The sequence below is a fragment of the Syngnathoides biaculeatus genome, chromosome 2 (genome assembly GCF_019802595.1).
Source record: "Syngnathoides biaculeatus isolate LvHL_M chromosome 2, ASM1980259v1, whole genome shotgun sequence".
Classification (NCBI taxonomy): domain Eukaryota; kingdom Metazoa; phylum Chordata; class Actinopteri; order Syngnathiformes; family Syngnathidae; genus Syngnathoides; species Syngnathoides biaculeatus.
In genome coordinates, this window is record NC_084641.1 from 17,117,516 (window position 1) to 17,134,971 (window position 17,456).

General features: G+C 43.5%; 1 protein-coding gene across 4 annotated transcripts in view; it reads left to right on the top strand.

Moving 5' to 3' along the window:
* The window catches only part of LOC133510041 (kalirin-like), a 39,894-nt gene extending 25,820 nt beyond the window's left edge, over positions 1-14,074 (top strand). For 2 of the 4 annotated variants that reach the window (XM_061837711.1, XM_061837728.1), the window contains exons 42-48: positions 226-282; positions 942-1,045; positions 2,178-2,309; positions 4,026-4,139; positions 4,262-4,329; positions 4,418-4,484; positions 4,577-4,791. In XM_061837711.1, the coding sequence (XP_061693695.1) occupies positions 226-282; positions 942-1,045; positions 2,178-2,309; positions 4,026-4,139; positions 4,262-4,329; positions 4,418-4,484; positions 4,577-4,684 (650 nt within the window). In that variant the 3' untranslated portion in view covers positions 4,685-4,791. Of the gene's footprint in view, positions 1-225; positions 283-941; positions 1,046-2,177; positions 2,310-4,025; positions 4,140-4,261; positions 4,330-4,417; positions 4,485-4,576; positions 4,792-6,914; positions 6,985-7,455; positions 7,543-7,768; positions 7,862-7,935; positions 7,987-8,057; positions 8,136-10,267; positions 10,454-10,907; positions 11,080-11,149; positions 11,296-12,216 lie in introns of those variants that run through there. The other 2 variants (XM_061837735.1, XM_061837721.1) reach the window with 2 other exon arrangements.
* The last annotated feature ends 3,382 nt before the right edge of the window (positions 14,075-17,456 follow it).

Below are 17,456 nucleotides of genomic sequence, written 5' to 3' on the forward strand. Positions count from 1 at the left end.
AAGAGCATTTTACTGTTCTACCTGTCACTACATGTACCTGGAATTGATCAAATGGACTGTGATGAATTATTTGGAGAAAATAATTACCTTTTGGACCAATTATTGGAAATTGATTATATGCGTCACATGTGATAGTCTCTTGCGTGACTGGTCGAGGTCACGTTCATGAGGCTGCATATCTTACTACTTTACACTTTAGTGTGTGTAACTTTGTGTTTTCCTCAGCAGATTCTGGATCATTAACCCCTGAGACAGTTGGGCTGCACGCTCACCCCACTCAAAGTAAGAAAAATAAAGAGGTGGGCGACGAGAATATGTCGCCTATTTTAGGACTTGAGACCTGCTTGTCTAAAATTAATAAAAGATTCAATTTGATTTTGACTTTGTATTGTCGTTACTTGACTTGACCAGTCATGCTTGTTAACATTAGAAAGTATGAATTTTTCAAGATAGTGGGCTAATTTATTTTAATTTTTTTTTTTAATTTTTGTGGGGTGCATGCACACCTGGCAACCCGCTATCCTATGATGCGGAGGCCACTTGATTAAGCAACTTTCATGGAAGGAGCGCCAAAGCACTTAAGGATTGTGTTTTTGATAAAGGGGACAAAAAAGAACGGCAACGTGCAAGCTTTAACTAAATAATAAGAGACAACTATGACATGTAATTTGGTTGTATAAAGCCAGGAAAATGGGTAAGATGCATTAACTTAAAAGTTAAGCTCATTGATAGCTATACTTTGATATTAAGTACTGTATTAGATATGAATGCTGGTTTTGTGGTTTAAAATATGTTGTGGCAGCAATTTTTATGGCTTGCTTAACCCCAGTTTGACCCGACTCACTTGTAACTTGGCATTTACTGAAAACTTGAAAATGACTTGTCACTTGCGTATATATGACTTAATCCCAACGCTGCTATTTTTTTATCTTTCCTCTCAGCTGGGACATCCACTGTTGTCTCCAATGCGGGAGGGGCTCCAGGGGGTGTTGCCAGTTCCCCAGCACCCAAACGTAGTGGCTCAGGGACAGGAAACACCTTGAAGGTAATTTAAAAATTGAAGTCAGTTCTGCTCATACCAGTAACGCGTTCAATAACTCCAGCATACAAGTCATGATATGGTCGACAAGATTCCTAAAAATAAAAACAGTCCGTTTTCGTCAAACTCCACATTTTCCCCACCCGTTTGCGTTTTTGTTATCGTCCAAAGACGACATCGTCAAAAGAACACCATAGCTGCTGTGACGCTTGGGGATGGCAGCTGGAACTGGTGGAAGGAATTATTAAAGCTTGTAAATAGTAGTCAGTATTGGCACAAACTCTCGAGGTTTCTAATACTGTGATGATAATTTGACAAGTGGCAGGTGTGTGCTGGCTGAGGATGTGACATCTCAGTTGTTTATGTTTACTTAGCTGCTCAAAGATGATTTTTAAAAAATTGAGTACAGGTTATTGGTCACATTAATGGTGGAAAGAGTTTTGAAATGATTATTTATCTTGGTCTCTTCTCACATCATAAAAACCTGGTATTTGAACTGGGGTATGTAGACCTTTTTATATCCCATCTAGCTATCTAATCTATCCATCTAACTAGCTAGCTAGCTGACGTGAGCTTCAAAAGGAATAGCGCAAATCCGCTAGTAATTTACGCCCACCTAAATGTCTTATATTCGCCGACGCTAATTGTTCAGAGCAGGGGGAATTCGCCACGACTGCTGTGGAGAAAACAAAAGAGAGAGCGGAAATAGGTGGCCAGCCTGCTAGAATGCGCCTTTATGTGCATGCAATCGACGTTTTGGCCACGCTTGAATAAAGCAATGAGATGGATGATAGGTTGTCTTTTTTTTTTTTTTTTTTGGATCATGCCATCATGCGATTGGCCAAAACTGGCTGGTCGATCGCGATCGACACATAGAGCACAGCTGGTCTATAGTTTGGAGTAGGCAAAGTCAAAACTTTAGACTAAGGTAAAACTTTAGAATTAGCCTACTCTAATTCGAAAACCCTTTCATATCATTTCAAAATCATCTAATGGCCTGAAAAATAAATCTTGAAAAAATATTTGCTTTCCATATTTAAAGTGATCAGTACCATGGTTTTTCAACTAGAGCAAGTAATCACATCATCATTACCATCATCATCATCACAGTGACTAACTTGAAGGTTCACCACCACAGCGCTGGTTGACCAGTCCCGTCAGGAGGTTGAGTCAAGGAAAAGCAGACGGCCAGAAGAAAGCTCCAATCCGAAATAGGAGGCGAGACAACAGGCCAGAGGTGACGATGCCTCTCACAGGGAACTCAACAATGGTAGGGACACAGACAACAAATCATGAACAATCACACGACACCAGACAAAAATCTGTGCATCATTCATTCTTTACATTTTTGATTGGCAATCAAATAATGAGTCAAAAAGTGACTTATTACAGTGGTGCCTTGGGGTACAGGTGACGTGAATGATTCCACTCCCTTAACAACAAACAGCAATTTGGCAGTTGCAATTAATGAACATTTTTTCCAAAGAGAGGCTTCAAACTTTATCGCTGTTTACATTTGTCAAACAAAATAAATGACATTGTCTCATTAATACAAACGTATAGCTCCGGCTCTGAGTCTGCCATCTTGATTCTAACCCCAAAAAGCATCCACATTGTGGTGCTACAACCCATTTAGCTACAGTGAACACAGACGGTGCAGTAAAACAGCCTATGACAGTACTGTCATATATTCTTTATCCTCTATGAAGAATGACTAGTATTAGTGTTGTAATGATGAACTGAGAAGAGTTGGATGTCTCAATGAACAGTATCTGTATGTTGTATCTGCCACCAGGTGGCTAAGCACACTAGCAGCACAATATTTAATATTGATGCAGTGTGGCAAAAACCCAGTTCTGTCATTGTATGTTTTAATAAAGTGCTACATTATGAAGTGCTATTTCTCCTCATCCTTAAAATACACACAAAGGCTTCTTTATACTCGCATGGGCAGCAAGCGAGTAGCTTGCTTTTATACTCGAGCGTAACCCACACAGGCAGTTTCCTCTGCATTTTTTTTTTTTTTTTTTTGGCCCATTTCCGGTAGCCGTTTTTACTTTCCTTTCTGGAACAAGAAACAAAGCAACAACAACGGTGACCATGAAAAAGTGTCTGCTTGAACCAATGGACCGAGATGACAGGATGATACATTTAATTCTACTGCAAAATCGATCCCGAAGACAGTGGTGTAGATGAAATGTACAACCAAGGGGAACACTGCCCAATCACGAGAGATGATCTCTACAACATTTTATGCATAGCAATCATTTTTGCCGTGTGCACATCAAGTGATGCATACGGGCCGTGCGACATAATGTCTCTGTCACGTGATACGATGTGGATGCTGTCGGCCACCGGTGCGCAGGACTATAAAGACGCCTGACCGGTTCTGTTGTTTTTTGGGGGGAGGTTAGAACAGATTGATAGCATTTCCAATCATTTAAATGGGAAAAGATCATTTCACATAACGTACAAAGTGTTTTGGGTTAGGAACATGGTCAATGAGGTGGTACGGAGGCTCAGCTGGTAGAGCATTGGCCTCACAGTTCTGAGGTTCCGGGTTCAATCCCGGACCCGCCTGTGTGGAGTTTGCATGTTCTCCCCGTGCCTGGGCGGGTTTTCTCCGGGCACTCCGGTTTCCTCCCACATCCTAAAAAAACATGTAACATTAATTGGAGACACTAAATTGCCCCTAGGTGTGATTCTGATGCAGCTGTTGTTTGTCTCTATGCGCCCTGCGATTGGCTGGCAACCAGTTCAGGATGTACCGTGCCCCCTGCCCATTGACAGCTGGGATAGGCTCCAGCACTCCCCGCGACCCTCGTGAGGATAAGCGGCAAAGAAAATGGATGGATGGACGTGGTCAATGAAGGGATCTCATATCTCAAGGCATTTATTATTATTAATCCAACCATCCATTTTCTGTATGAAAACCGTTGTACATCTCAAAGATACAGCAGATGGGTTTGTTGGTTCCTGTGCACAGAAGGGGAAGAAGGAGGATGCTGGACAAAGCGGAGGAGAGGAAGAGCCAGAGGAAGAAAGTCACACCCCCTTGCCACCACCCATGCAGATTATTAAAGATCCCAACAACGCAGCGGTAACATCAATTCCCCCCACCCCCAACTACGTATTTTTTTTTTTTGTTTGTTTTTAATTCTTCTAATTCACACACACACACACACACACACACACGCGCGCGACACTGTCCTTGGTCCACAGGCGCTCGACTCAGACCAGAGTTCCGAGTCGGACAGCGAGCACACCAACAAAGCTATGAGAGGACGCATGTGAGACGAATGCACCCATCAGTCGGGAAAGATAAGTGAAGCTCCCGCTCGAGGCGTGTCCAGCTTAACGTTGGGTGTCTGTGCGTAGGTTTGTAGTGAATGAGATGGTCCAGTCAGAGAAGGACTACGTGAAGGACTTGGGTGTCATCGTTGAGGTCAAATGCCAAATGTGTACACTGCAAATCACAATTTATAGAGGACACAGATGTAGGTACTTGACACCAATGCTGTTGTGTGTGCGCAACAGGGCTTTATGTCAAGGTTGGATGTCAGAGGAATCCCAGAGGACATGAGAGGAAAAGACAAGATCGTTTTTGGCAACATTCAGCAGATCTACGACTGGCATCGCGAGTGAGTGTATATGTGGGGAACACATTAGGCACCGACATATTTGAAAACCAAGCGCTTGTTTTTATTTATTTTTTTTTAATGTTTTTCTAGGCCTGTCACTAAAATGTGCACTTGACAATATATTTTCCCATAAATCTCACAGTATTTTTTTTTGTTTGTTTTTAATTCTTCTAATTCACACACACACACACACACACACACACACACACACGTGCGCGACACTGTCCTTGGTCCACAGGCGCTCGACTCAGACCAGAGTTCCGAGTCGGACAGCGAGCACACCAACAAAGCTATGAGAGGACGCATGTGAGACGAATGCACCCATCAGTCGGGAAAGATAAGTGAAGCTCCCGCTCGAGGCGTGTCCAGCTTAACGTTGGGTGTCTGTGCGTAGGTTTGTAGTGAATGAGATGGTCCAGTCAGAGAAGGACTACGTGAAGGACTTGGGTGTCATCGTTGAGGTCAAATGCCAAATGTGTACACTGCAAATCACAATTTATAGAGGACACAGATGTAGGTACTTGACACCAATGCTGTTGTGTGTGCGCAACAGGGCTTTATGTCAAGGTTGGATGTCAGAGGAATCCCAGAGGACATGAGAGGAAAAGACAAGATCGTTTTTGGCAACATTCAGCAGATCTACGACTGGCATCGCGAGTGAGTGTATATGTGGGGAACACATTAGGCACCGACATATTTGAAAACCAAGCGCTTGTTTTTATTTATTTTTTTTTAATGTTTTTCTAGGCCTGTCACTAAAATGTGCACTTGACAATATATTTTCCCATAAATCTCACAGTATTTTTTTTTGTTTGTTTTATGCCTCTGATGTCATGTAAAAATATTTCCTGACTTCGAGCTGCAGGACTGTGTGGTTGGTTTTTTTGGAGAAGAGCCCTTCACCTGTCAGTCAAATACATTTGCTGTAGTCAACCACTGGCTGAATGGTGTGTGTGCCACTGAGGTTGTGCTTAATAAACGCTTAACTTTACCGCGTTTATGTCCACTGAGACTAATGGGCTCGACAACTCGGAGCAAGGCGCTGACATTTTAAACAACCCCGCCGGGTCACCGTTTAGCTTCTTAGCTTGCTGGTTCATAGCTCGTGGGCTCGCGAACGTCATGAACATAATAAGCTCGGCCTTTTGTGTCTCTGTTGTGTGCTACGCGCTGCACATGGTGCAAGGCCGTGGAGTTTTGACAGAGCCAACACTGGTCTGCCGGTGTTTCACTAGCGGCTATTGGCACAGCCCTCCAACTTGCCGGTGGCTCACCACAAGAATTGATAATGATCTCCATCTTATTTAGCAAACTATAAAGTTGGTGTAATAATAATAATTGTCATAGGCCGAATATTTTGGGGAAATATGGAAATAAATCATTTGATTCATGCAGCTCTACCATTAATTGTACCATTTTTACTTTACTTGTCATATGTATTTTGCAGTGGTACGGTGGCGCAAATGTAGAGTGTCAGCCTCACAGTTCTGAGGACTGGGGTTCAAATCCCGGCCCCGCCTGTGTGAAGGTTGCATGTTCTATCCATGCCTATGTGGGTTTTCTTTGGGCACTCCGATTTCCTCCCACATCCCAAAAACCTGCATCCAATGGAGACTCTAAATTGCCCCTCGGTGCGACAGTTTTCTGTCTCCATGTGCCCTGCAATTGGCTGGCAACCAGTTCAGGGTGTACCCTCCCTTCTGCACGGTGATAGCTGGGATAGTCCCCAGCACTACCGTGACCCTCGTGAGTATAAGCGGCTTAGAAAATTGATGGATTAATATATTTTTCCTTACTGTGACCCTTGAGAGGATAAGCGGCCTGGAAAATAGATCGATGGATGGCGCAAACCCTATTACAGATACTCGGGCACCTGAAAAACATCTGAAAGATATTGCTGGAAGAATCTTTTACTTTGAAATAGTTATTTGAATCTTATTTTTTTAAAATTCTACATGCATTGACAGTAACAGGATTGCAAACCAATGTTTGAATTTTTGTTCAAAATACATGCTAGCTGTGTTAGCTGTTATACTAGCTGGTCAAGAACTAACTTAAAGTTAGGAAAACTTTGATATTAATAGATTCTGATATGAGGAGCAGCGTTTGTGTGACACACCATTTGTATGGAAAACATTGGGGTGGGGGAACTTTCTGTGTTGATCTGAAACAGTAAATGTTCAAATCTGTAATCTCTCACACAGTCAACAAATTCATTTTATGTTGTCCCCAAGTTTCTTCCTGGTCGAGTTGGAGCGTTGCATTCAAAATCACGACTTACTGGCCGACCTCTTCATCAGACATGTGAGTTGTGTTTCTGTAGTGAAACTTTTTTTTTTTTTTTTTGAGTGTTCATGAACAAACTGAGTTGGCGCACTCACAATTCTGAGTTCCCAGCTTCAACTCACAGTCCTGCCTGTGTGGAGTTTGCGTGTTCTCTCTGTGCCTGCATGGGTTTTCTCTGGGTACTACTGTTTTCTCCCACATTCCAAAAACGTCCATGGCAGGTTAATTGAAGACTCAATTGTCCTTAGATGGGAATGTGAGTGTTAGATTGTTTAACGCTACCCAAACTCTCTGCCCTGCAACTGGCGTGTGACCAGTTCATGTACCCCAGCTCTTGCCGAAGCCAGATGAGATAGGTGCCAGCGGACCTGCGACCCTATTGAGGATAATGATTTTAAAAGGGAATGGCTGGATGGATGAACAAATGGAAATAAACGGCAGATGTGATTGAATCTCCTCTTTTTGCTTGTGGGTATGTTTGCACTGCAGGAGCGTCGCCTTCACATGTACGTTGTTTACTGTCAGAACAAGCCGCGATCAGAGTACATCGTCATCGAGTACGAGTCCTTCTTTGAGGTACTGTACATTTCCGTGCTTTTTTTTAAATCACCGCCACTAACCGCTAGCAACGCCACTTCACTTCCTCTGCATGAAACAGTTGGAATTTTATTTTCGATCATACATTTTATTAAAATCAGTAAATGACGAAAAAAAAGTTTTAAGTGCCTTTTGTTTTTGGCTCAAGCATGTAAAACTTTAGTTTGAAAAAAATTAAAGTGTGTGTGTGTGTGTGTGTTTGTAGGAGATCCAGCATGAAATCAGCTGCAGGATGTCCATCAGCGATTACCTAATCAAGCCCATCCAGAGGATCACCAAGTATCAGCTCCTGCTGAAGGTCACAAGACGCGTCGGGTTTGCAGAGCTTTTCGCATGACAGAAAATATTAAAGCTGATTTGTGTGCGTCTCAGGATTTCTTGAAGTACACGGCCAAAGCTGGGATGGACTGCGAGGAGATCGAGGTGGGTTTCCAAAGTGCTGACTCGACCATTCGGTCGGACGCATTTCACCACCTCGTGCAATTTGTTTGTAGAAAGCTCTGGAGCTGATGTCGCTGGTCCCGAAGCGCTGCAATGACATGATGAACCTCGGCCGCCTGCAGGGATATGAGGTATGCTAATAAACCAGAAACTACACAGTTCCAAAATTACCCCCCACCCCTTTCAAAAAAGTGGGAGTAATTCAATTTTAAGTATTACTTCTAGATTTAAACAAATCCCAGGATACTTGTGGCAAAAGATAAGAAAGTAACGACGAGTTCCCACGAGACATGGGTCAGTGTCAGGTTCTGACAGTATAACACTGAGCAAAAATGTTGTTTCATGGTAATGAAATTACAGCACAAAAATAGATCCTTTTGAGATGTTTGGATGAATTTTTTTTTCCCCCCAGTTCATACACTCCACAGGTAGAGTACATCAATAAACAAAATGACTTTTTCAGAATAAAATTAAATGCTACTTCTTCTATGTTGGCCATGATAGTAAATTTTTACATTGAATTAGTTGATGGCTGGGGCGCTCTTGTTAATGTGATATTTATTGCATTGTAAGTCAGGGGCTGATACGAGCAGGGGTGCATTTGTGGGAGCTGGGGGGCACTGAATAAGAGTAGAAGGTAAGCGCAGAAAGTTTTTTTTTTTGTTATTCTTGGTGTGGTTACAGCACACTATTAGTTTTCAGACAGTATTAAAGTATTACAAAGTATTGAACTTTTTAATGATCAATAGAAGTACAGTGGGGTGAAAAATGTATTCGCCCCTTTCCTGATTTCATTTTTTTTTCTCTTTTGCACATCTATCACACACACAGGTTTCAACTCATGAAACCAATTTTAATAATCACTCAGACAACCCCAGGCAATACAGAATCCAGTTTTCAAATGACAATTTAATTTAATTATGAAAAAATCCAATACTTTCCGAAAAAGTAATTACCCCCTGAAGCAAATAGCGGATTGTGCCACCATTGACAGTACCGGTAATAACTAAAATCAAGCATTTGTGATCATTGGTGGAGTCTTTCACATCGTTTTGGAGGAATTTTGTCATATTCTTCTTCAAGTCAGCCATATTGGAGGGTTTTCTACATGCTGGTGTGTTTTCGATCGTTGTCCGGCTGCACGATCCAAGAACGCTTGAGTTTAAGGGCACGAACTGATGGCCAGACATTCTCCCTCAGGATTTTCTAGTACACAACAGAATTCATTGTTCCATCAATCGCCCTAAATTGTCCTGGTCCTGAGGCAGCAATGCAGGCCCAGACCATCACACTCCGACCACCATGTTTCACTGTTGGCCTACTGTTCTGTGCCATATTTATGCCAGATGCAACGGGCCGCAAACCTTCCAAAAAGTTCAATTTTTGACTCGTCAGTCCACATAATCTTTCTCCAAAAGTCTTGAGGATCATCAAGATGTTTTTTGGCAAATGTGAGACGAGCCTTTGTATTCTTTGCTGACAGCAGTGTTTATGCCAGTGAACGCTCCCACGGATGCCATTTTTGGCCAGTGTCTTTCTTATGATAAGTCATGTACACTGACCTTAACTGAGGCCAGCGGGGCCTGTAGGTCTTTACCTGTTGTTCAAGGTTCTTCTGTGACCTCCTGGATGAGTCGTCGTTGCACTCTTGGAGCAATTTTAGTTGGTCATCCGTTCCTGGGAAGCCTTGCCAATGTTCGCAGTTTTCTCCATTTGTGGATAACGGCTCTGAGAGTTGGTCTGCTGGATCCCCAAAGCCTTGGAAATGGCTTTGTAACCTTTTCCAGGTGGTGGCTTTCAATCGCTTTTTTTGCTTGAATTTCTTTGGGTTGTGGCATGATGCATTGGTTCTAGAGCTCTTGTAGCCTACTTCAAGTTCTCTGACAGATTCTAATTAGGTGATTTCTTAATTAGTGGTAAGGTTGGGATGTGGCTTGTGAAATTGAACTCACCTTTCCTAACTTCCATTGATCAGTAGAGATTTTTTGCTCGACAACCTCCTGGGTTGCGTCTCAACACCTGGGCAGAAGCTACAATATATTCGCACATCGTCCACATTAGAGTCAGTCGACCATAGCAGACGACTCACCTGAGAGGAAATACATGGTTAAGACAACAAGGCCTTTGCTGCAATATTACCTTAGCCAAACAGTATCTGGTGTTCTCTTCCATTTTGGGGATGACGGAAAGAACAAGTGTGATCACTATGTGGTGTACCAATTTCTAATGCGTCTTGAGTGGCCTGATGCGTGTCTGTCCTCAGGGGAAGTTGACCTCCCAGGGTAAGCTGCTGCAACAGGAGACCTTCTGTGTGTGGGAGCAAGACGGCGGAGTTTTGTCTCGGAGCAAAGAGCGCCGGGTCTTCCTGTTTGAGCAGATCATTATCTTCAGCGAGCTCCTCCGCAAAGGATCCAACAACCTCGGATACCAGTTCAAGAATAGCATTAAGGTCAGACTGATCCATACTCGTTCAAGTCGAAGTTGATTAAATCCTCGTTTATCACGGGGGATATGCTTCAGACCCACACGCAGTTTGGGAATTATTAAAAAAAACTTAATAGTTTAATCCCTCTCACTCACTTTCAACACAAATTTGTTTTCAAGCATTTATTTTAAATGTTCATTAGTGCTGCTTTTCAAACTCTCCCTTTCAAGCAATGGACGACGATCAAATAAGAGACTTGCTTGAGACGCTCGCAAAGCATCAAGCGGTTTGTCACATCCAGTAGAAGTTCATTGCTAACATGACACATAAAACATTGTTTAAACAGCAAAATTTTCAACCAAACCATAAAATAATAAAAGCCTACCAGCTCAATGCTGACATCCAGCCTGGATAGCATAAAACCCTTAAAAAAAATAATCTGTGACATAGCGGGGATTCACTGTAGTTTTGTCTTCAGGTGAGTTACCTGGCCATGCAGGAGAGCGTGGAGGGAGACCCGTGTAAGTTTATGTTGTGGTCTCGTGGCTCGGCGGAGCGCTTCACGCTCCAGGCATCCTCCACCGACATCAAGACCACATGGGTGGAGAACATCGCCGCCCTGCTAGATGCTCAGAACAACTTCCTCTCTGGTGAGTGAAGGGACAGACGCATTGCATTGTTCCATGAACCTTTTTTTTTATATTTAATGCCACCGTTTAGCTCTCCAGTCTCCTATTGAGTACCAGAAAAAGGAAGGTGGGATATCAGTGACCCGCCCGCTGTCATCAGGACGATCACCTTCAGCCCCACCCACACCAAACGGCCACGCTCCTCAACCGTTGACCGACAGCGATCAGGACGTCCAGGTGGGAGTCAAATCTCAAGTGGGCTACACACATCTAGATTTTTTTTTTTTTTTTTTTTAATTTTTGTTTTTTTTAAGGTTCCTGTTCCATGAACAGTTTTTTTTAAATTTGTATAGTCAGTGATTAACTTTTATTGGGATTGCAAGATTAAGATGTAAATTCTCACTTTGTACCTTCTTGTTGTCATTGTGAAGCAGAATTTAGAAAGTTGGATTGTTCGTCCTTGATAAGGGAACATAAGTATTAACATAACATAAGAATTTAAGGTGGAGGTGGAACTGCATCAGGGTTCCGCGCTGAGCCCCTTCCCGTTTGCGGTAGTAATGGATAGGCTGACAGATGAGGTTAGACTGGATTCAAATTGGACCATGATGTTCGCACATGATATAGTGATCAGCAGGGAACAGGCGGAGGAACAGTTAGAAAGATAGAGGTACACAATGGAAAGGAGAGGAATGAAGATTAGCCGAAGTAAAACAGAATATATGTGAAGGGCGGGGGAGGAAGAGTGAAGCTCCAGGGAGAAGAGATAGCAAAGGTAGATGACTTCAAATATTGGGGTCAACAATACAGACCAATGGAGAGTGTGGTAAGGAAGTGAAGAAGGCACTCGAGCGGTAAAGGAATGAGACCGGTGGAATATATGTGCTGAGGAAGTGACTTTTACTGGCCCTGTTAGAACTGCCCTAGTGTTAAACTCTTTCTGTGTACCGTCTTTCTTTGTAAATAACTTGTTTCAATGTGGGCACTGGCGGCTTTTACAGAGTTGTGGCGTACACTATGTATGTACCAAATGGTATTTCCTTTACAAATGTACTCTGTGAGGCTTATAACCTGGTGCGCTCTGCAGGCCGCGAATTACGGCAAGTTACTTTCTCAAGGTAACAGTGACGGCTCTGATCAGGACCTTTTTCCCTGTAGGAGTTGGTGCTGGTTCTTCAGGACTTTGTGGCCGTACGCGAAGATGAGATCTGCGTGTTCCGAGGCGAGAAAGTTCAAATTCTGGCCTCCAACCAACAGGGTCAGAGTCTCGTGTACCGACCAGCTAACAGCGACTCGCCAGCAGCCGAAGGCTGGGTGGCACGCAGTGCGCTCGACACACAATGACACACACACATGCACATGCACAGAATCCCTGTAGCAGGTAATGTTAGGACCACCCTCCTTCCTGTGGTTTCAGTGTAAAAACACACATCCAGACATTATCCATTCAGGACCGCCATCTGATTGGTCTCCAAACCAATCAGAGATGACAACACAAACTTTGAATCCGGGAACCTGCCGTTGCCTAGCAATTAGACAGTTTTAAAAAATAATAATAAAAATAAAAAAAAGAACCGGATCTTTTGGATGTCTCTGCGTGACTCTGCCCCCGTCGTGACGAGGATGCACATACTGTATATTGTACTGCATACATGCCACTGACTGGATGAAGATTATGAAGATGAACAATATGAAGATTAACTGAATCTGTTTTTCACCTTAATAGAGAAATTGTTTGTCATATGTGTGTGAGAGAGGGAGTGTATGTCAGAGTGTGTCTTAGTGGCGTCTTCTCATGTAGATTTGTGTCCACTGACCGTTTGGTGGTGCCCCACTGTAGCACTGCCATCACAACCAAGTTGTGTTGGCGGTTAAACCTTTTTTTTTTTTTTCCTTGATTTTTGTTTTGTCCTGGCAAACCAGAATAGAACTTTTCACCATGCTGTTCCACTTAGTTCCGGGTGGCAAGAGACAGCTCAATCTGTGACGGCGTCGCTAGTAAACACGCTAACGCTTTAGTCTGCCGCACTCTGAAACTATCTGCTGAAGAAAGTCAGTTTAAGAGGTTAAGTTTAATGTGTGTAATGTTATTTTTGTGACATTTTTGCCTCGTAAGGCACCGTGACAAATATCTGAGGCTTATTTTTCACATTGCTAGGTGAAAAAAAGGTACTCAAGCTACACCCTGAGTGCAAAAATTGAGGCGGTCCATTGAAACACATATTCCCGTCACATGATTCCAAGATGGTGGTTCCCATCCCCCGCTGGAGCAGTTCGCAACTGATTGTGAAATCGCACATCCAATTGTGAGACCCTTGTTCTCATTCAGATGAGGTCTGAGTGCCCTTTTCAGGTGGCAAATGACATTCTGAAGTTGCTGAAAATATCGCTGGGGCCCACCATCTTGAAATCATGTGAACTGAGGATGCATTTTGACTGGCTAGCTAAATTTCTGCCTTCAGGATGTAGCAGTAGTAGCGCTCATAATGGTGAGTTTTTCATTTCCCATGGTGAAAAATATCAAAAATATTAGAGATGCCTTTCAAGGTCTTTTGCGGCTGGAAAGTCCCCAACGCAAGCAGACTGCACAAACGGTCTCAAATGACTCTTTAGTTCAGCAGATTGCTCTAATGTGCACAACACTTAAACTCATTTGACGAAAACAGAGTGAACATTTTTAGAAAATTTTAGCCTTCTCTACCGACCTATAGTTTGAACAGGTGATGTGTACTCAAAAAGATGTTATGAGGCAAAAGATGGAACAGCAATCATAATTTACATTTAAACTGGTAAGGTGAAAGGTAAAAAATAATTCAGATATACAGTAGTTTACATCGTTTCAGGACTGATTTGACTTTTCTGTCCCATGGAATAATGACACAGGTTTGCTCTTTTGAGGGTTAAATTGATAGTATGTTATTTTAGAAGTGGCCACTATGGAGTCTTGCCATTTTCTTTGTACAACAACATCCACTCAATGTACCTACCTGTCCCGCTGAATTTATTTTTTGTTTTTAAGGAGACAAAAATCAGTTTGGGGTATATTTATAGGCACACCCCAAACAAGTTTTTATCATTTTTAGTTCAGGTCTGTGGTAGTAACTTGCATTCTGCCTCCTGGAAGCACCCTGATGCCACTTGTTTACAAACTTTCTGAAAAGGTCTACTGTCTTTGTTGGCCACCACCACCATTATCATCCCAACCTGTGGTGGCGCCACCATGGTGACTTCGTATGTGCAGCTCTGCTCGTTTTGGATATACTGATTATGCATTTATCATTTGTGTTTGTAGATGACACTGTCTGTCCCCGCTGTCCAACTTTCGCCCATCTCGCTTCCTGACCGTCATCACATCCAGCATCCTGCCCATTTCCCTGTCCCAAGTTCTGGTTTCTCTGTCTGATTTCTTTGTTCTCTTTGTATGGCTTCCTGTACAAATTCCTCTCTGGCCAACTTCTCTCTCTCCCAACTTCCTGTTTCCTGTCAACCTCTCTACACGTCAGTGTCTTTCTTCTGGTGCCATTCTCAGACAACACCCTCGCCCTTAAGGAACTATGCAGCCTGAAAAAGTAGTGCTGGGTTTAAGGTAGAATGTAGCACTTGGTTTTTGACAGGTTTACCTTGATGTGTAGTTGCTTTATGTAGGTTTAAAGCTGGAATATAGTGGCCTATTGAAAAGAAGCAAGGTTGGAAATTTTCTCAAACGTTTCCAGTAAAATTCCATGGGAATTTAAATTGGGAAATTTTGGAGATATTTCAAACTGGGAACTTTCCTTGGGAATTAAATGGTACTTGGCATTAAATTGAATGAAACACACACATTGTTATAAACCTCATGTTGGCATCCATGCAAAATAATACAATTAAACGTGACAATTATTTATAGCCATCAATTTTCTTTTGCTTATCTGAGGTCGGGTTATGGGGGATTAGCCTTAGCAGAGAAGCCCAGACCTCCCTCTCCACAGCCATTTCCTAGCAACCCAAGAGACATAGTCTTCTTCAGCGTGTCTTGGCTCGTCCCTGGAGTCTCCTCCCGGTCAGACACGCCTGGAACACCTCACCTGGGAGCTGTCCGGGAGGCATCCGAATCAGATGTCCCAGCCACCTCACCTGGCTTCTCTCAATGTGGAGAAGCAGAGACTCTAATCTGAGCCCCGCCAAATGACCAAGCTTCTTACCGTATCTCTAAGGGAGACCCTGCGGAGAAAACTTAATTTCGTCCGCTTGTATCCGACATCTTGTTTCGATCACGACCACCAGCTTGTGACCATAGGTAAGGGTAGGAACATAGATTGACCAATAAATATGGAGCTTCGCCTTTCGACTTCGCTCCTTCTTCACCACAACAGACTGATTAAAAAGTCTGCATTACTGCAGACGCTGCACCGGTTTGCCTGTCGATCTCTGGTTTCATTCTTCCCTCACTCGTGAGCCAAACCCCAAGATTTTGAATATAGGATCTAATCCCCGACCAAGAGAGTGCAATTCACCCTTTTCTGACTGAGGATCATGGTCTCAGATTTTGAGGTGCTGATTCTCATCCCAGCTGCTTCATACTCACTTGAGGACCACTCCAGTGAGAGTTGGATATTGCGGCTTGATGAAGGGCTCTTGGCATCATCTCCTAAAAGCACAGATGTAATACTGAGGACACCAAACCGGATCCCGCTTATGTCTTGCCTGTGCCTCAAAATTCTGTCCAAAAGTTATGAACAGAATTGGTGACAAAGGACAGCATTTGCAAAGTCCAGTCCTCACCGGAAACAAGCCCAACTTACTACTAGCAATGAAGAACAAACTCTGACACCAGTCTTATGGGACCAAGCAGCCCATATCAGGGCCTTTGGTACCCCATAATCCTGAAGCACCACCACAGTAGTCCCCAAGAACTTCTCTAAGTCCACAAAACAGATGTAGACTGACTGGGCAAATTCCCATGCGCCCTTGAGGATCCTGCTGAGGGTGAAGAGCTGGTCCACTGTTCCACTGCAAGGACCAATACCATATTCCTCCTCCTGAATCTGACAATCAATTTTACCGTGGATCTGGAGGAGTGTGATTCCCTTGTAGTTGGAACACTGTCTCTGATGTTCATAGGATGTTGCAGACTCATCTCAACTAGGCCAACCCTAAAACATCCAGAGCCTTTACCAACTCCATGTCAATTTCATCCACCCCCGGGGCCTTTCCACAGAGGAGCTTTTTTACCACCTCTGTGACCTCAACCCGAGAGATAGGAGAGCCCGCCTCAGAGACCCCAGACTCTGCTTCCTGTTGATAAGGTGTGTCTGTGTAATTGAAATCTTTGAAGTATTCTCCCCACTGACTCAGAACATCCAGAGTCAAAGTCAGCAGCGACCCATCCCCACTGTACACAGTGTTGATGGCGCACTGCTTCCCCCTCCTGTGGACAAGAATTTCCTCTAAGCCATCTGGAAGTCATTCTCCATGCCGTCATCAATTTCTGCCTCAGCAACCACCAAAGCTGTATTCCACTTGGCCAGTCGATATCCATCAGCTGCCTCAGGAGTCCCACATGCCAAAAAGGCCCAATAGGACTTTTTCTTCAGTTTGACGGCATCCTTCACTGCTGGTGTCCACCAACGGGTTCAGGGATCGCTGCCGCTAATTGCAATTGTGGCTATCTTACGGCCACACAGCTCCGGTCTGCCACCTCGGAAATAGAGGCATGGAACATGGTCCACTCGGACTCAATGTCACCCTCCTCCCCAACAACAAGTTTTTTCGGAGATAGGAGTTGGAACTCCTTCAGACGGGGTTCTGACAGAGATTACCAGCAGATTCTCACAATACGTTTGAGCCTGGCCACGTCGGACCGGCATTTTCGAAGACAGTTCATCGCCAGGTGGATTATCAGTGTAAAGCTCCACCCCTTTGAACATGACGTTTGTTATGTACAATCCGTGGTGAGGACAGACGTCCAATAACAAAACACCACTCGTGTTCTGATCGGGGGGGCTTCCTCCCAATCACGCCCTTCGAGGTCTCACTGTCATTGCCCACATTAGCATTGAAGTCCATTAGTAGAACGATGGGATTCCCCAGCAAGAGCGCTCTCCAGCACCCCCTCCATGGACTCCAAAAAGGGTGGGTACTCTGAACTGCTGTTTGGTACATAGGCACAAACAACAATCAGGACCAGTCCCCCTACCTGAAGGTGAAGGGAGGCTTCCCTCTTAAATATTACTCATCACCCCATATCAAAAAAATTTAACTATTAAGCAAGAGGCAAACTTCATTGCTTTTTATTCCCATAGAAAGTTCTCAACTTTTGATTTTTTTTTTTTCAACCCTACTAAGTAGTGGCCCCTTATAAGTCATTTAATATGGAAAATAGTGACCATTGCTGTAGAATGGATACATTACATTCAAAG